The sequence below is a fragment of the Anopheles aquasalis genome, chromosome 2, assembly GCF_943734665.1.
Source record: "Anopheles aquasalis chromosome 2, idAnoAquaMG_Q_19, whole genome shotgun sequence".
Classification (NCBI taxonomy): Eukaryota; Metazoa; Arthropoda; class Insecta; order Diptera; family Culicidae; genus Anopheles; species Anopheles aquasalis.
This window is the reverse complement of record NC_064877.1, coordinates 42,052,447-42,072,500: the sequence shown is the minus strand read 5'-3', so window position 1 is coordinate 42,072,500 and position 20,054 is coordinate 42,052,447. Positions and strand designations below refer to the sequence as shown.

The 20,054-nt window shown below is 49.4% G+C and overlaps 1 protein-coding gene across 1 annotated transcript; it reads left to right on the top strand.

The window, feature by feature from the left end:
• Positions 1–589: 589 nt before the first annotated feature.
• LOC126569530 (uncharacterized) lies at positions 590–19,658 on the top strand. The gene is made up of 3 exons (XM_050226687.1): positions 590–1,237; positions 15,717–17,564; positions 17,641–19,658. The coding sequence occupies exons 1-3, from the start codon at positions 1,175–1,177 to the stop codon at positions 18,313–18,315; spliced, it is 2,586 nt and encodes an 861-aa protein (XP_050082644.1). The 5' UTR covers positions 590–1,174; the 3' UTR covers positions 18,316–19,658.
• The last annotated feature ends 396 nt before the right edge of the window (positions 19,659–20,054 follow it).

The window sequence follows — 20,054 nt, the reverse complement described above, 5'->3', positions numbered from 1 at the left end:
AAAGTTCAGTGTAATTCGGATTACACGTCTCATTCCGGTCAGGTAAACATGTTCAAGTGTAAATGAATTTTATATTTACGCTTGAGTTTACGCTTCATGTATCCCCGGCTTTACACTCTGAGTTTACGCTTCGTGTTACGGCTTGACGATTTTTTCATTCGTGTACGTACACGCGGTGGCTAAACGATTATTTCGGTGTGCGTGAAATTGACCATGTACAGTGAAACCTTCACCAACACACATGCAATCGAACACTGGGCTAGTCAAGGACTTTGGGCGTCAAAATTACAAATTCCATAGTCACACTGCACCGTACTCGTAACAACCGTTTTATGTCGCGATTTCCTTCTGTTCTTTAATGAAACAATACATTTTCGGCACTTAAAAGCCATTCCATTCGGAAATGCACACTCTCTGGAGGTATTTGACGAACTATCTCCGACTTCGCTCGGAGCAGATGGATTTGTAAATTTAGTAAAAACCGACTTGGCAAATGTACAGTAGACGGCTCCCTTAAACCGACGCACGGTGTTTTGCTCCCGCCTTTTTTCCTCTCGCGCCATTCACACGACGACGACGGTAACGTTAAACCGCGCAGGACATCTCGCTCTCGGGTCCCTTATTTTGCTCGCCTTTTCATCTATCGTCATCGTGCCACCGGAATATTATCCCGAGGTCCCCGTGAGTGTAGAGTGATTTCCAGTGATTTTGTGTGTGGCGCCGTTCCTCATGTCGGTGCAGCGCGGTTTGTTTTCATCAATTATTCGCCGTGTGTAATCTCGCCGGAAGTGCAGAGGAGACCCGCGGATTCATGAATTAATCCGCCACCGTAAATGCCGTCTGGCCAAATGTGTTCGCGGAATCAAGTGTGCACAGCAGCAGCAGGAGTGTTGCGATTAGCAAAAATTGAAAAGTAACGGTTGATCATCATCATCATCATCATCATCGCGCGAATCACATTTTTGTGCTCCGCGCGCTCCTCCTCCCCGCGCTTATCGCTCGACGGCAGTCCGCTCGCTCGCTCTCTCCAGCAACAGTGAAAATAACAAAATAAGCGCGCGCGCCGCATCCGGGCTGGAAGGAGATACGCGAATCCGCTGAGATCGCGCACCACAACCCGGACCACCGCTCCCCTCGCCGCCGCACGGAAACAGCGCAGCGAACGGCAGCCAAGATGTACGAACTCGACGACATCAGTACCACCGGATTTCACGATATTCTGTTAAACAAATATAACGTAAGTGTGTCCTGTGTGTGTTGTGTATGTGATCTACTACTCTACGAACCGCGAAGTGCGAATCAAATTCCATCCAGCCACCACAAACAGCCCCCAATTTCTTTTGTCCCCAACGAATAGAACAGCAGAGGAGATGTTGTGCTATGCTTTCCGGTACCGGTGCTGTGCGCGCACACCTTGCTCGAAACAGAATGAGGGGGGGGACTGGTGGTGTTGTCATTACCATGGCAACCGGTCCTCGGTGCCGGTCGAATGCCGGTCCCCTCGCCACTCACTCCCCCGCGGCAGGTTTCATGACGATGTCGAGTGCACAACCAATCGCAAATGCGTTTTGTGACGAGTGGAACGAGGACGGTTGCATGTTTATGCTTCGATTGCGCTTTCCCTTCGCTCCCTTCCCTTATTCACAAGAGGATTGCACAAAATCGTTCCAAGCATCCGCGCAGCATAGCACAACCACAATGAAACCAGCAAAGTGTGCTGTGTTTTGCTTAGCAACCACTAGACGACACGCGGAACGATGATGACGGTGTGATGATATCCATCGTTGCCCGGCAGCCCATTTGAATGGGGGGCCGGAAGAGAGCAAAACGAACGAACGAACGATGGACGGAGCAACGCATGCTGGCAAAGTTCAAGGCCAAAACGCCGGTCTTTCGCGGTGCCGCGCGCTTGCCGGTACCTTGCTGACCGTGTGCGTGCTTTGTCTACACATTGTTGTGCCTCACACATGCTTGCGTATGTGCGCCACGAAGCGTCATCGCCGTGCACGTGGTACAAGATGTTGAGATGCTGCTGCTGCTGCCGCTCCCTTCACCATCGAAAACATAATTAGACCGCGTGGTGTGTCCCCTCCCAAAGGGTCCCATAAGTCGCGTGTAATTTCGCGCACAAATAGTAAGTCAAGGGAGGGAAAGAAGAGCACAAGAAGAAGCAGAAACGATCTCATCTCCCGGTCCCACGGGCGGCCGGCCGACCACGCGAGATAATCGATGAATGGTGATGATGGTGGTGGTTGCTAGCGGCCTTTTCGCGTTCCTTTCCTGCCTGTCTGCCTGCCTGCCTGCTGTACCCCGTTGTCCGTGGAAGGTGCTTTAAATTCTGCCGGCAAGCGATCCAACTAAAGTCAGGACCGGAAGGATAAAAAAGAAGAGAAAGAGTAGTTCTCGTCGCTTGTTTTTTTTTTTTGCTGTCGCGCTGGTGGTGGTTGAGGCATCACGTATGTTGCGAAAGAATGTGGATCGCAGATCGACGACGACGAACGTCGAACGACCAACAGTCCCGTGGCTGAACGCCGACAACAATCAATGTAATTGTTCTCTTCCCGCACTAGTCTTCATTGTGTAGTTCAGTCGAGTAGCTGGTGCCTTGGGGATGTAACTTGGCAACGAGCTCGATGCTCTCTTCCCTGCTTCCTCGGTAGCAGCAGCAGCAGCAGCATACAAGGACAACCGTCGCCTGCTCCGTATCCTATTAAGCTATGGGTTCGGTAGCCAGTGATCGTGCCGTGTCTGCGATCGCCAAGGATGTGCTTCAAGGACGACCTTGTCGATCCGCATAATTTGATGGAGTAGAGAGCCTTCTCCCACTCTCTGGTTGGGTTTGTCTTTGGTTTGAGTTTCAAACATTTAAGTTCCCCTTTCTCTCCTGTTTCACTGATTGCACAGTTGATAAGTGATACCAGTAGACCATCGGATGGACCACTATAAGTAGGTCACCTAACAAACCGTGTACACGAAGGACTTAACGGACGGAAATACCTTGATCATCTCTACTTCAAGGTAGAGAGCGTTAAAAGGCTCTCAATGTGGGTCATAGCGGATGTCCTAGAACAGGAATAACAGGAAGCAACGACGCTTCAATCCGTGAAAGGGTGCAATGGCTCCGTTTTGGTGAATGACGACAACACGACCACGACAAACGACGATCGGTTAAGTGAGTTAGTGTGCTGCTTCGTTCACTGATCTCTCTGCCTAAAAGAAACCGAAAAAAAACAAAAAAAATATATGGAAAAATCCGAGACAATATTGTCCTTTTACCCCAGGATGTCCCAGCCACCTAACCCTCCGTGAGGTATCCTGGGTGTTTCCCGCTCTCCCGGTCTCAGGTAAAGGCGACATTCCAGTCCGAAAGGTCGCTGGTGCCGCACCGGGAGAAACCTTCCTCCCTGTGTGAGGCGAACCGAACCGAGGGGATAGAGAGAGGTAAATGTTTTTATTTTTTAAATCCCTCGTTCATTCCCATCCCAGCACAGAGCGGCCACATAGCCATGAGAATGTGCGTGTGCCTGTGCCTGTGTGTGATTTTATGGCCTGGAATTAGGAAATCACTTCACTAAGGTCAGTTCTCGCACCGCACGCAACCCCGGAGCGGAGGGAACCGGTAATAAATGGCTTCCCCGGGACAGAAATCCTCGGGCAGAAGGGAACTCCGGTTCGTCCCGGTTATCGTTTTGGTTTCCTCCCTATCTCTCTCTCTCTCGCTTTTCGTCCGGGACGATGGCCAAAAGGCGGACAAGGGGGACGAAGGACACACACAGCGTAGAGCCGACACGAAAAACAGATCGAAAAAAGGTTTTTAAACATTATATTTTTGCATATTGTCCACCCTCCCTTTATGATGGGAAAGAGATCGCGAACCCAGAACACATGGACGACCATCGATCGGGGTACGGAGATCGAGATCAATCGGGGGTTGTCGGTTGTAAAAGTGAAAGTCCGTCCTGCAAACGGATGACAGATAGAAGTGGAAGTGGAGGATAGATTTATGCAAAGAAAGTGATTTAATGCTCGGAAGATGCAAATGACTCGTCGTTCAAGGGAATTTTGCCGAAGGGGAATATCATTTGGCAAGAATGGTGGATCATAAAAGCGTTCCAGGCGCCTCTGGCGCTTAACCATCATCCTGCGCGTGACATCTTCGTCCATAGAATCCTCGCGAAGGGTAGTGAGCACTAGGAGGTCTTATGATGATAATTTACAATCGTACACATCCCTACACCGTCTCAGGTACAACCACGAGAAGCTCAAACGATTCTCTTTTTATTAATAGAATTCTTATGCTAAACGGTCAGCGAGGGAGAACGACTGGAACGACTGGACTCAAAAAAAAAAACCGAGAGCCACAGTACAATCACCTCCCATTTCAGCCAGCCTCGCCAGTGTGTGGGTCTTCTTATGGTCACTCTCTGTTTAAAACGCGCCAAGTTCAAGTCCACGGGCGATCTATGCGGAACCGTTGCCTAGCATGTTTTCTGCTCCATTCCTCGGTGGCTCGCTGGTGGTTGTGGCTATTGTGATTGTCTTGCCGGCCTCTAGGCCTTTTTGGGGCGCTTTTTGCCATTCGATCATTGACCAGATCGTCTCGCCAACCCCGGTGTCGGTCGTCGCAAAGTCAGAATAGAGTTTTCGGTTCAGCAACTTCCGCTCACCGGCGACTCTCTCAGCCGTGGATTCTAAGATTTTATCTTTAAGGGAAGAGTTTATGTGATCTTCACGACCTACGCGGCTCTTCTTCTCGACTCTCTCCCTACATTTGCATACACGTTTTTTTCTTTGTTTCGGCAGGAACCACGTTCTAGCCGTTGGTCAATTTAAACCATCCAGCAGCCAAGGGTGTTTCACCTTTTTAATCGCGTTGAGCAGTTTTTTAATTACTTCTCCGTTTTCGGTTCAGCTTAAGATGTTTTACTTAGTGATAGAACTCAGTGTAAAGGTTTAGTTTGGCTAAATTTGGCCACCATGAAGGCTAAGGTGAAGAGATGCTAGCCTCCTTTTGCTATTGTCCTTTGCACCACACCGGGTCATGAATGATTTGTTTATCTTTTGTTTCTCAAACTGTGGTAGGAGGATGCCAAACAGTAAAAAAACGGAAACTCCTTAGACATTCGTTAAAATTAATAAAACTGATCAATCAACCAAAGGCTGCCACAATCCAGAGCAGCAATTTCCTTTCCTAGCCTTTCTCGAAGTTTAAAAAATTCCCCCCAAAAAAACATTTTTTTAACATTCTCTCTCACGCGGATTCACTAGGAATGATCTCATTGCTGATCACTCCGGTAATGATCATCCGGTGTTTTTCAGTCAGTGATCAGCATTATTACCATTTTTTGTTGTTGCTATTATCTTTTTCCATGGGGTTTTGTTCTGTTTTGTTTTATGTTGTTTTTCGAGCACATAAAAACATTCAACTCTCTTCTTCGCGCGGGAATCATCATCGTCGTCGTCGACGGATCCCCGATCCCGCGCAAATGGGTGCTCTTTGTGTGTCTCGAACGGGGAAGATGTGTGTGCCCGTGCGTCGTATGTTCTGCCATTTGTGCCAAATGTGAATTGGCTCGCTCGGTCGTCTGCTCGCTTTTCGTGTGGAGGCCGGCCACTCCGTTTACGTTTGGAGCAGCAGCGCGAGGTAGCAGGGAGCGAACGAAGAAGATGCTTTCCGATGCGTCTGTACCCAAAGGGTGGAGGGGGGTGGAACTGAGCAAAATAACAAAACAGAAAACGGAGAGAACGACTGCGGGAACGTAAAGTGTGTTGGGATGTGAAGGAGGAAGGAGGCGTCAGAACCAAAGAGAAAAGAGACGAAAGATCGGTACCGTGGCAAAGGTAAAGGCGGGAAGAGAAACATAAAACATCCCGCGGACTCCTCACCACGAACCGCTCTCTGTATCCCCTTGGTCCTCGCTGGCTGGCAGTTCAGGCATCCCGGAATGGGCCGAGATGATGCTACAACCAGCATATGCTTGCTATCAAGTTCTCCGGACAAAGCAAAGAACCCGTAGAAGAAGATGCAAGATGCTGTTGATCGGTTGAAAGAGAGAGCGAGCGAGACTCGATCGTGCCCCTCCGGTATGGTGACCGAGGTCTTACGGGCGGTGATCTTACGAGAACCAAGATGCAATGGCTTGATGAAGATGATGATGATGATGAAGCTGGTGGAGTGAAGGAGAGCAAGCACGAACGAAGGGCCCATGTTGGTTCTTTTCATTCCTTGTGCCCTCTGATCCTGGACCTCAGCTTCTCTTGTGGTCACTCCGTGTGAAATGTTTTCCTTCTTCTGTCCGCTTCTGTCCATCTCATCTCTTCGGCAACTCTCCGCTCCGCTGGCCATTCTGGCAAGATGCCAATGCCGAAGATCATGACGGAAAGGAAAAAGAACGATCATGCTGCTGCTGCTGTTGTGTTGTCCAGTTCTTGGCGCGCTACTTCAGCTCTGGTGCTTCGGTCTGAGCCCGTCAGCCGACACAGAGAGAGCGACGCAACGAGCACAGAACGATTTCGATGCCTCGATGGAACGGAGGAATGGAAAACGCGCGCGCCCGCGTTCTCTCTAGCACCACCCGGAGATGGGCGGTGGAACCGGTTTAGTCTGCGCTGGACCAACGACAACAGCTCGCCCCCAATTCCTCCTCCCCGTTGGTGTTTTGTTGGGACCTTCTTGGACTGCTTTTGGCGGGCTCGCTTGAGGGTGCTTAAATGCTAGCTCCCTCAACTCTCGACGCGCGCATATGGTGTGATCGTCGGTGATGATGCTGTTGCTGATCGTCATCCTTTTCTTTGTTGTTTGGTACGTGCGGTCGTACCCCCTGAATGCGAACTGTGCGTTGGCGGATCTCGCAGTACCCGAAGCGATATTCGATCTAATGCGATGCGATCGCAGGTAACGCCCTCTATTGGTGGGTTGCGGTTGATGATGACGATCCTCCGAACCTCGTGTTACCTGCTGTGTTGCCTCTTTCGCCGGATGCTGCCCAAGATTGAGGTGCCAAAACGAATTGGCCTCTTTTGTCTTGCCATCTTTTCTGCTTATCTCTCCGGTTGGTCCCTTTCGTTGGTCATGTTTTTCACACCTTTATTGCCGGTGGCCTGTGTTTTATGGTTTTATGACTTCTTGAGAGGCGGTTGTTGAGAAATGGGGACAGGAACCGTCGAATATCCTTTTCCAACTCGTCTCTCCGTGTCCGATGGTATGTTCTACCTTTTGGCCCACCGTGATCACGATGATGTGGCTGCTGCAGTGGTAGATCCTTGCTTTGTCATTATGATGATGAGCGTAGAGCTGTAGAGTATTCCTTTGCTCGATACCACTCACTGTACAATACGGTTCTGCGCTCTTTCTCTCTATCGCTCTCTGTGTTTGTATGAAATTCCAAAAAGAATTCGTCCTTCACTGACCTACCAGGCTACCAGGAGGAGAAGGTCCTGGTTTAGTAGCGACAACCAAGACACTCGTCGCCAAGAGTGTGCCAGAAGCGTAGAGAGCCCGCCCGAGGATTGTTTAAATTTTCAGCCACTTTTCCAGCGCTCGATAAGCTTCTGCTTCATCTCTTTCACCCTCCTGAACCGTGGCCATAGAACTGTTTAAGGAACCTTATGCTATCGTGAATCCTTATGCTATCGTGAAGCACGGGTGGTGAAGGATATCGAGAAGGAAATCCGAGAAAATGGTGACGCAGTGAGCATGCGCACAAGAGAGGCAGACAGGCAGACCGGCTTCCAACCTGCGAGGGAGAGTTCGCCCCAAAAAAAGGACAAGGCGATCCCGTCTCTTATGCTGTGGAGTATTCCCTTTCCCCCCTCAAAAGCCATAAAAAAAAGAAAACAAAAACAGAGATAGCGAGAGAGCAACGCGCAACGACGACGAGAACGTTTTGTGTTGTGAAAATACTCCAACCGGAAGAGACCGGCTGCTCCTGAGCGCCTGGTGCTTTCCGGAAGTAAAAATACATAGACGGAAACGTACACATACACAGACATAGCCACACAAAAGCACCTCTCCGGGCTCCGAGAATGGTTGGCCGGGGCTCATCCAGGATCCTCGTCGTTTGCATGTCGTTTGAAATACTTCCTGCGATCCTTAGACCGATGCTTTCGCGGTTAAACAAACACACACTCGGCCAACGATAGGGACAAGGGCAAGGTTCGCCGGTGTTCGGTCCGCGTGTCTCGGAGTTGGTTTATCGATCGCCGAACAGCAACGTGAGCGAGCGGCACACCGACACACGCGCGCATCTCCGCGTAATGTTTTCCCGCGTTTTTCTCCATTTGCCTTCAAGTGTCTGTCGGCGGATTGTGCGCACTGGTGGCGTCAAAAAACCCCCCCAACGGAGTGAGAGGTCGGTGACCATCGGTTGTTTTTCGCCCCATCGAAAAAACCGCTTGAAGGTGACGTGGTAGTCGGCCGTTCGGAGGCGCTAATCTGATGAAATTGTCGTCTAAAAGAACGCTTCAGCTACTGGCTACGGGGAGAGTGTTCTATCGAGTAGCGGTCATAACCTTTCTTAGCTTCTCAGCGCGATAAACGGACGTCGTCCATTGCGGTGGGAATATTTTAAGCTTCAAACACCGGGAGAGCATACCGGACCTTTATCGGGGGTTGGTAACTGACAGTGTCGTGGCTCGATAGAACCTGGAGAGAATGAGAGAGTGCTGCTCATCAAACACCGGGGTTCCCGGCACATTGCTGTGTGTGCGCCTCCATCGGTGTGCGCGGTTGATGTGTGCGCTCCTGGCATCCCGGCAATGCAAGGACCGCCAGCGCGCCAAATTGCTATCTAATTTGTTTTTCCAATTTCCTAATCAAAAGAGCGTCAGAGAGAAAGAGAGAGAGAGCGGGGTTAGTGAGCGTGTTTTTTGCGAGGGAAAAGTCAAATAGAAAAAATAAAACCAATCCCGATCATGCGCACATCATCATCACCCAATGGATGTCCAGTAGGGTGACCCTTTCGCTGTTATGAAATGGTAAAGCAAAACACCGGAAATCACACTAGGCAAGGGCGGGAAAACTCAGGCTACTACGGTGAGATGTTGATCCTGCGGACTCCGAACGCTGGAATGCCGGAGGAAGTGGCGCTAAATAAATTCATCCGCTCCGCTCGACACTGTCGACGGTGTCTTTCTCTCTATCTTTCTCTCTCTGTGGAGGTCGCAAGTAAGCAGGCAAGCAGGTACGATCCATTTTTCCGATTTTCTCACCCTTCGGTGTGTCCGTGCTTGCGAGCCAACGAAGGATGTAAATCACGTGCATGACCGGCCGGCCTGTGTGGAGGCGCATGGTTGGGGATTTGTTGGAATGAATATTCGATGCTCTGGGGGGGAGAGTCCTCGTCGAAGGAGCGATAGGATGTGCGCGAGACAGAGAGAAAGATAGGGAGTGATAGGTCCAGACACTATCAGTGTTCCGGTTTGAATTATATTAATTGCACTGCTACGTGCTGTATCATGCATCTGAGCTGCGGAAGGGATAGCGATTTGAGACGAGTGTGATGAGAGAAATAGGATGTTTAATAGACATTTTCGTACCCGAGAACTAAAAGTGTTTGGTTTGTGCATTACGGGAGACTACGGTTAAATTTTCTATGTGATGGAATCAGTTTGCAATCAAGGGCAAATGTTTACTTTGGAAGAGCTACAAAGTTGGATTAGTAAAAAAAAAACTATAAGTAAGATGAGGTTAAACAATAGAAGACAAGAACTGGGTGCTCATAAAAAGAGAAACTGAAAAATGTGAGTTAGAATTGGTTAAAAGATTGCCTTAGAAGCCGAAAATTCCATATAATAGTTGCAAAAATCGATCTCTTCTCGTAGATTTAGGTCTGTTTTCCTTTGCAAATTACCTTCTTCCCTCGCAGAATGCAGGGATCATTGCTATGCTGTCTAGTGTTAAGGGACTAATCTATTCTATGATAGTCTGAATTCAAGTAAAAATGTGGATTCCGAAGAGAGTCCATCTGAAAGAGATTAAAACGCGATCTTCGGTCGGTGTAAGATCACATCACGATCGTTGATGACGACACAGAGAACATTCAGTAACTCAGAATAAATAACTCAGAAGATCACTGTTTGCGCGAAGATAGGATTTCGGAAGTTATTACGGAAGTTTCTTTCGCATGAAAACTTCAGACGGTCTTCTGAACAAGTGACTGCAAAAAAGGCAAAGAATCAATTCCTCATTCCCTTACACCTGAACGCAACACTGGTCAGAAGTAAAGAAGGGAGTGTTTGCATGCTAGGGGATTGTATTTGTGGGAGAGACTCGCACAGAATTCTCGCGCCGCGCCATGGTTTGATGATTTTCTCAACATTCCCACCACCTTTTTGGTTCCCACCAAGAATACGTCGTTCGTTCGTTCGTTGATCTTGACGGCGCTCGCGAACAACAAGCGTGTCAAGAGGTAACGAACCATGGTACGCTTCGTGTTGTCGTATACCGTAATGTTGTTGCTCGCTGGTTGGAAAAGGAAAAACACTAATTACCTACTCCTACTAGCAGCCGAGGATCGCCGACTCTCTCGCTGAATGTCTGCATCTGTTGTCAACCAGCTAGCTCCCCACTTCACACTTTCACCGACAGCTCTGTATCCCGGAAGGTGTTGTTGTTGTTGTTGTTGCTGGTTTTAACATTTAATTCGGCCACCGGTACGGACGAGAGATCCGGCGAAAAAGGGAAGAACTAGAAAGGAACCAGATGTTAATATCGGGACGTCCCGAATAGAGGACGCGACCGCACGGGCCTGCTGGTGGCCAAAGGGGGAAAGAAGGATCCGTTTTATCCAACCGCGAACGCACCGAGCTCGCCTTATGGTGACGGAATTCCCTGTTCCTGCTTTCGACGACGATCGACGACCCCCCTATTTTGTTGTAGCGCGCACGTGTCGTCCGCACTTGCCGGAACGACGGGTGCTGATGACGATCGCCGACGAAGGAAGAAGGGCACGTTCGCGCGAGCGACCTGAAAGACATCTGCCGCCTCGAAAGTGCTGCGGCAGGTTCTTCTGTCGCGCTGAGGACGCAGTGTTTTATGTGTGTTCCGGTTGGAAGTGCAGACGGCGTTTCACATACAATTGGTATATGGAGAGTAGAAGGCAAGTGTTGTGTCGCACTCCCTCGAAGAGCCAGCATTACTTGTACGATCGATGTGTAGGATTGGGGGAGTCCAGAGATGGCCCACAACCAGCAATGATGCTTCGATCGAGCCAATCTTGTATGTGGCCTGATCTTGTGAACGCAAACAAAGGACTTGATTCTTTCGCTGAGAAAGTGATTATTGGCGGGAAGAGATGGTGTCTCATCGGTGTCGTATGATCTTGCTTCATTCTACCACCATGGCATCTCTCTCCCAGGCAGTCCAGTTCCATTCGGTGCTCTTCAGAACTACCACAAAAACTTTGCGGACCGAGAGACGCATGATCAATCGATCGATGAGGGAAAAGAAGAACCACACAGCACCACAAACGGAAGGAAGTGTCGCTCTAAATCCTCTCCATCTTTGGCGCTCCTCTCGTCGGCCTCATATGCTCTGGAGTCGCTTGTGTGAGGTTTTGTTTTTATTGAGTTAAAATTATAATTAGATTTTCCAAACACACTCACACAAACACTCCGCCAAGTCAAGTCATTCCTCATCCCTTTAGTGGATCATCTGGTTGGTTGGTTGGTTGGTTAGTTGGCGTGTCTGGCAGCATAACGCTTCCGGTGGTGCTATTTGTGTAAAAGCAACTCCCACCTCTCGTTCTCGACGGTGAAGTGGTTCCTCTTATCGAAATCGATTTGTTGCGCGTTACCCTTCTCGCTTCGCGGCCCCATCACACACAGCACATGATCCCGATGTTTAGTTGCTGCTGCTTCGTTTGTGGAGTGATTGGAGGAAGACTGCTGCTGGCTGAGTCTGGTCTGGTCTCAGCAGAAGAAGTGTCGTTTAGTGCTAGTCATCAAAATGATGAGAGGGAATTCGTGGAACCCTTTTCGTCTCAGATTGGCCACAGCTCAACTCAGCTCAACTCCTTTTCTCGCCGCCACACATCGTCTCATGTGTCCCAAGCGCAATGTGGGTGCGTGATCGCGCCACAGTACGTTTGTATGAGTTTGTAGTTGTTGTCCCGTTAGTTGACGACGACAGATCGTGGCGATGGTAATGACCCCGCCCCACATCACTGGCCTAGCTGGTGACGAACTTTTGGCGCGCTTTTTCGTCGTTCCCGGTGGCGCACTTTCTCGCGCGCAGAGCAAAGGGGAATGTTGTGGAGAAGCGAGCGAACAGTTGGTTACTCATCAGACCGAATTATCAGGAGCAGCAGCAGCAGCAGCCTGTTATCTGTTGACAATTCGAGGGAAGGGGAGCAGCTGACTGGCGAGGAGACACTCTCGTAACAATCTGTTCTCTCTTCGTCTCTCGCTCTCGCTCTCTGTGTGTCGCCCAGCAAGGCTCCTCCATCGTAAACATGCGAAATTGATGTTTCGACGTTCGAGATTCAGGTTTCAGACAAGGCAGGGGGTGGACGAGGGCGGGGGGGGAGAGGCGGGTGACAAGGTGCACGTATTGGTTGGTATCTGTGTCTCCTTCGCTGGCACAATTTTTTGGCGCGAAAATATTTTAGCGCGCTTATGCGACATGCGAATGGATGGTATCTGTCCCGTTTCTCGTGGAGTAAAGATGGAAACAAAAAGGGTGCAAAAAGAAAACAATCCAAATTGATCCCTGAAACCAGGTGACTGGAATTGGACACAACACTACTGTTGGAAGAGAAAGTTGAACCAACCAGAACCGCCAACTGGCGGCGACTGGAGAGCCATATTCGGACCAGAAGGGAGGTAGCAGCATTTAAAGGATCGCCGGTGGCCGGCCGGCCATGGTTTCTGCCCCAAAAAATGGTAAATTGATCCACGAAAATTGATCTGCTGCTGGTCAAGATAGGGTGGGAGAGAAGTAACAGCAGACGCATTACGTAAACCACGTAAACCAGATCCCCAGAGGGGCTCATGTTCAAGTTTCACGTTTCACGTTCCTCTTGGTACTGTGGTGCTGGTGCAGCGGAGGTGTATTGAACGTTGAATTTTGAATTTCCGTTAACTGGATTTTTTAAAAGATGCGAAGGAATGGCATTACATAATTCTGTTATAAAATACAGTCTCGTGTAGAATGTTCCAACATATTCCGAGAGCTACAATTTTTTGGCGCCAAAAAAAGAAATGCCTTTCTTCGCGAGCGCGATCACTACTACCAATCAAGCGACATCTCCGAGCCGACACACAGCCGGTGCGTGATCGCGACAACAACAACAAGACTAAACGTCAAACACGCGATCGTCGAGCGCAGTAGTCAGACAAATCGCGTCTCGTTTCGCGCCAATGACAAACCGGTTAGTCGTGGTTTCGATCCGAGCAGGCAGGCATACGCCGCACTACACGACTAAGCAACCCTGCGGCTGCTCTCCGCGACGTGGTGATGGCAACCCCGAGGGAAGACCAAGTCAGAGGTTGCTTTTCGCGCCAAAAAAGTCCATCGAAGATGGATGTTACGGGGATGCAATTTTTTGTGCTTGGGGTGATGCTTATCATCATCATCGTCATCATCACCGTCACCACCACACAAATAGCATGCGAATGGTTGCGTTGTTGTGTTGTGTTGTTACTTTGTTTTGTTGCATGCGCGCGCAAACACAACCCCTTCACGGGGATTTCTTTCGTCGCGGCGTTGTGATGTCATCTCGCTCGTTGTTGTCGTCGTCAACCGCTGATCATCGCTGACTCTGAGCGAGCGCGGCATGTAGTGGAGATGATTGCTGGATCAGGGAGAAAGAAACAAACGGGGGATGGTCTTTGCGCTGGAAACCGCAGCTCAGTCACGATTCGATGGCATTCGCTGTCGTCTTCGTCTCCGTTGTGGTCGGTTCAATTTGATGTCATTAAACAAAGAGCGGGCGATGATGGTTGCTACGGCACCCCATTCTCCGCGCTTTATAACCCCCTTGGTGGACAGCGCGCCACCCACAAACCCCTTAATTTCCAATTTGGAACAGTTCAACCCGGCCGGTCAGCTAGCCGGCCAGAGCCAACCACAGGGAGAGATAGAGAGAGCGTGTTGTGGAGCATGGAATCCGAAGAGCAACGCGGCGGCTCGTGACGATATCATCGTCATCGTCATCAAATGATGATCAATCGGACTCGGTTCTCCCCTCTTTGGGGGGCAGTCAGCATGAAAGAAGAAGAAAAAGAAGAGACAGTTCTCCCCATCAGCACCGGAGTTGGCGGATGGGGGGTTAACGGTGGTCGAGGTATGCTGTAAGCACAACCGGCAACCGGTAACCGGCCACTTTTGAACGCTGAAAAGAGCGCACCAGTGTTCCGCGCTCGCGCGCTCACTTTTGGCGCGACTGTACTTTCCCGAGGAGAGAAGTTGTTTCTCATGCTGCTGTTGTTGATGCGACGAAGGAAGGGAGCAGAGGGGAGCGGAGAGGAGACGAAGGGAAGAGAAGGGGAAAAGGCGAAGGGAACCGACGATGCGGACCCAGCCGGCTTTGCTGCCGCCCGGCGTTCGCCTCTTCGCTTTGTTGTTTCCCTTTTCCTCTCCATCATGTTGGTCAGAGGGCTGGGGTGTGGTGCGGTGCGGTGTGCCCTATCTCGTTCCGGCAGCTGCGCACCACCGCCAGGACTTCTCCTGTTTCTGGAGGGTTGCCCCGTAGCAGCAGGAAGGCACCATTCGCTCTCTCACTCTCTCTGTCGTTCGTGCAGCGGTCTGCGAGAGCTAGCTGTCTCGCTCACAAGAACGACGCTCCCCTCTGTTTTAGAACCTTTATTTTATGCTCGATGTTGTATGTTTCCAGCGCGCGCACCCGGGCCCCTTTTCCAGCAGCAGGCCCTTCCAGCATCGCTCGATGTTACGTTTTGCTCCGCTCTCTCTTGGACGGAACTGTACTTTTCGCTTTCCGAACGAACCCCAGAGCCGTGCGGAGCAGTGTTCTTTGTTTGCGTTCTACGCGGCTCGCAAGGAAGCCATGTGTGCCATGGCGTGCTGTGTGCGATGCGATGAAATCGTGCTTCTCACGTTTTCATCGAATCGTCAAAATCTCGAGGGGTGTTGTATGCTATTTGTTATGCTCCGTTCGATGCGCGGAACGTTGTGTCCAAGTAAGAGCGCAATATGTTGTACCGCTTCGGTTCCACGAGGTGCCTTGGCTAATCGGTATCGGTTGGTGAGCGGTTGAAGTGATTCTTTTTAAAATTAAATCCGATGGACACGTGGTTTCCAGTCTCTTTGGTGACGAGCAATTTTATGATTTGTAACCTCCTACTTCCTCCTTTTTAAAACACCTGGAAAATTGTGATTGATACAATTACATAAAAAGTGGGCTTTATTATCTACCACTTATGAACAGAATTTGTAAACCATTTTCAAAATATGGCGGGGATAAGTTTTAAAATGTGTGAAGCTTAGCAAGCCGTGGTGATTTTCTTTATCTCTATGTTGCAAAGAAATTCATCTCGGTAGCTTTGTTAGTTTTAAAATTTGTCAGAACGAATCTTTGCTCTCTTGTAATCAAATTACTTCTAAAAGTAATCCTTTATATTCATGAAATGTTATGAAGCATTTCCCAGAGTGGACTCAATATTTACAGCAAGAGTATAGCGATTTCAGCAAGAGTATAGCTACGTTTTTCTCAGAACCAATCATTCACGATCGTTTTCCTTCCGTTCCTTCCCTGCAGATGTCAAACACACCGATGTCGGACCTTTACATCACCGATTCGATGCAGGACATGCTCGACATCGACATCAAATCGGAGGTAGCGACGGTCGTTGGTGGACCGAATGAGTTCGTTTCACTGATGCGCTTCGCCGAGCTGCCCCCGCTCGATCTCGACTCTAATTCGGTCGACGGTGACAGCTTCTTCAGGAGTGGCCTCACGGCGACACCGCCCAGCGATATATACGCAGATATGGGAACCTGTGCGAACCCCAACTACGTGATGCCCGTCTCTGCGTCCAGCATCTCACTGTCATCGGCCTCCGACGATAGTTCGCTGTTGAGTTCCTCCTCGATGAACGCACTGGTGGCCGCCCAGTCTCTGCTCAAGTCGCCGAAACAAACGCAAACCATCAATCTCAACATGGCCGTCCGGGACACGGGACGCGATCCGACGCTACCCAGCCCGAAGGAACGCAAGAGCCATCTGACCTTCTCGCCCAGCACGCTCAAGGTGCCGATGATGTTGATGCAGGAAGCGAAGAAAGTGTCCAACCAAACGCAAATCACCCGGTTAAACACTACTAACGGCGGCGCCAGTGGGGAGTGTGGAGACGACAGTCAGATGATGATGGTGACGAGTAGAATGTCCTCCCCGGTGGACAATGTGCGCAAGGATCTGTCGATGCAGATGATGCTGAAGGAGGAAAAGATTGTCGTGCGTACTGGCGTGCCCACAATCAAGACAGAGTACCAACAGCAGAACGGCCATGGTGGCAGCGAGAAGCGACACAACTCATCCTCCTCTACCGGGTCCAACACTGGAGTAACGGGATTGGGTGTGGGATTGGGTAAGGGTAACACCATCAAACTGGCAGCCGGCATTGGTGGGCTTACGTTTGGGAACACTATGCAGTTCAAGGCTTTGAAGAACGTTCAAAAGATCTCCGCAATGGGTACGGTTGGAGCACTGAAACGGTCGGCCAGCCCCCAAATGCACGCTAATCGTAACGGCAGCGCCAGTCCGAAAATGTTCAACCAAAGCTTGATCGCCGCACAGCAACAAGGTGCAACCGGTGCCGGTAAACCAATGTCTGGTAACGTTGTGAGCAACGGAATGGCTTCACCCAACTCCCCAATGGTACCAACAACAAAGACAAAGCACAAGGGATCGCATGGATTGGGGATCGAAAGCGAGTTCCCGAAACCGGCGTACTCCTATTCCTGCCTGATTGCGATGGCACTGAAGAATTCGAGGTCCGGTTCACTGCCCGTGTCAGAGATCTACAGCTTCATGTGTCTACACTTTCCGTACTTCAAGACGGCACCGAGCGGGTGGAAGAACTCGGTACGCCACAATCTGTCGCTGAACAAGTGCTTCGAGAAGATTGAGAAGCCGGCTACGAACGGTGGCCAACGGAAGGGTTGCCTTTGGGCGATGAATCCGGCAAAGATCAACAAGATGGACGATGAGGTACAGAAGTGGTCGCGCAAGGATCCACTCGCTATCCGTCGGGCGATGGTACACCCGGAACACCTGGAATCGCTCGAGCGGGGTGAAATGAAGCACGGTTCGGTGAACCACGATGATCTGGATCCCGAGGAAGATCTGGAGAGCGATGGTGGTCCATCCGATGTGGATGCCGAGGAAGAGGCCGACGAAGATGTGGCTGATCCCGAGGATGAGGAGCACGACGAAGAGGAAGTGGATGAAGAGGATGAGGAGGAAGAGGATGATGATGTTGTGGAGATTATGCCACCACCGCAACCTATCATTGATGTCGACGCGGAAAGCTTCATCATCAACACACCCGAATCGTTGATCGATGGTGACGAAGAGACGGGTGAATCGATCGATTTCGATCTCGAGGTAAGTGCGCTAAGAGAGGAGTGTGTGGGCGTGGAGAATAGTAGAATGGTTACTTACTGTGGGCTTTCTCTTTTAGGTTCCGGATTTCTACGATAACATAAACGTTGACTCGAAGGACGGTTCTCTCGCGGTAGAGCTGACACCACAGGATCTGCTCACACTGGAAGACGAAGATGAATCGCTCTACATCAACCAATCCCAGCAACAGCAACAGCAAACACAGCAACCACAGGTTGTTCACCGATTGCACCAACAACGTCCGATCATACGCCAAACGCAAATCATCTCGCAGAACCTCCGACAACAGCAGCAGCAGCAGCAACAGCATCAACAGCAAGAGCAGCAACCTGCGAAGCGAGCACGCCTTGATGTCAATTATAGGATTTCACCCAACCTCAAACCCATCGTCAGTGGTAATGGTGGTGTGGTGAGCGTACTATCGAACCGACAACCGATGACGATGAGCATGGCGGCATCATCTCCAACGTCGGGTTCCCCGGTTACTCTTCAAAGTACAGTTACCAGTAAAGGTATCACGATCATCAATAGCAACGGCACCGTCAACAGCATGGCTGGATCTGGTACCACTACCTTTAGCTTTCAGCAACAAGGATTCCAGCGGTCAGCACAGGTGCAGCTCACAGCGCAGCAACACCAGCAATTGCTACAACAACAGAAACAACAGCAGCAGCAGCAACAGTCACAAAGTAACCATCGCCGAAAAATGCCCATGGTAACACGCTTAGCTTAGAGGGTTAGCAGCGGTGGCTGTTGTTCGCTGGCAGGTTTTTGTTTGCGTTAAAGCAAATAGGGTTATGTACAGTGTTGGGGAAGAGCAAATACGAACAATCTGGTACGGTAAGGATAAGAGGAATTAAATTATTTATATGTACGTATTTCTCAATTCACACTCCGCCAACAATTATCACGGTTTTCCATTGCTTCTCTACTGTTTGAAACACTAGGTTCGGATTCTGATTTTTTGACAGTCCCTTCCAATCGAGGCACCACGCGAATGATGTAACGAGACTGTTAGCCCCTCTGCATTTTCTTAAAACCGATGCAGGTGGCGGCTAATTTATTTTCAAATAGTGTTGAGTTAGGATGTGCAAGCCAGTATTCTCCCTCAATCATGCCCAATCATTAAACGAACATGTGTGCATGCCCTGATCGCCACACAATTTGGACTTTTGGATTTCTTTGCATTCTTGCACGCTTTGTTGTTTCTTGATACAATCGATCCATTTGAAGGCATACAATAATTTCTCCATCAAAGTCATTCTATTGAACACTGCCAATCAGCCTGCTTCGATCGTCTTAAAAAACAACGAAAAGTAACCGAAGCGAATGGAAAATCCGCCGCGAAGTCCAATCTGTCTGCATAAGCGATCAAAACTGATTCTGTTATTGCATGCCGGTTCCTGTAGTAAAATAACGAGCGATCGCAAGATTAGCCAAGTGATTACGTTTTCAATCGAAATGTATTACAATTTGGCTAATTAATCAAGCTCGACCCAAAAACCCATACGATCGTAAATTGCTCTGTCGTCGGATTAAGACACACAGCAGAATACATGGAACGATCACTACCTGATAACAATGAGTACAATCGTTTTACAGTGGCAAACGATCCATTTTGTTATAGCTTTTCCCTTCGCCCATAAAGCCCGGAAGAAGAATCCTATTTTGATGAATAAAATTTTGTATGTGTCGTGTGTGAAAACATGTGAACAATCAGGAGAAGAAAAAAATGCCAGTGCAGTATTCAACTTGGAGCTAAAGGAATAGAGAAAGGAGAAAACGGTTTAGTATTAAGTAGTGGCCTTTGTTGCCTTCGGGTGTTGATACGTTGGCGATCAACGCTTGCAGCCAACGAATGCAGCCAACAGCCAACATCAACCCTTCCACCTCGCTGGGGGTGGTTTTATTTAACGTTAGGAACGTCTGAGGCGCCTATACTTCTTCTCCGAACGCAGGAGAACACCACACGCTACATAAAGTAGGACGGAATGTTTGTTAGGGCATGAATGATCATCCAGCAGTACAAAGTCATCTCGGTGAAAAGCACCACTTTATAGGGATGACAAAACAACATACATTGTTAGTTTTTAGTACCTACGCTACGGAAGGGATTCTCTAATGTCTAGCCTGTGTACGAGCGCCTCTAGCATTTGCTGGGCATTTTAGCATTCCTTTATTAAAATAGCAAACTTTATTTTTGTTGTTGTAGTATTTGTATAATTTCCACTGAAAACGCTTTTGAACCAAGCGGGGTTTGGTTTGACCTTTTTTAACATATTTTTTTCATGTTTCTGTTTACGAAGTACAATCGGTGGCGCATATGTGCTGTCTCCTACTTACTAGTTAGTCCTGTACAGAAGAACATCATCACTGACTAGTATAGCGTATGTAGGCCTAGGAGGAAGGGGAAAAGTCTTCGGTTTTGGTTGTGGGGGTAACCGCTGACCGACAGAGACATGTGCAGTTAGC

Coding starts and splice junctions, on each gene's coding strand:
- LOC126569530 (XM_050226687.1), top strand. CDS start 1,175: ATGTACGAACTCGACGACATCAGTACCACCGGATTTCACGATATTCTG. Junction 1,238..15,716: donor TTCTGTTAAACAAATATAAC/GTAAGTGTGTCC, acceptor CCTTCCCTGCAG/ATGTCAAACACACCGATGTC. Junction 17,565..17,640: donor CGATCGATTTCGATCTCGAG/GTAAGTGCGCTA, acceptor TTTCTCTTTTAG/GTTCCGGATTTCTACGATAA.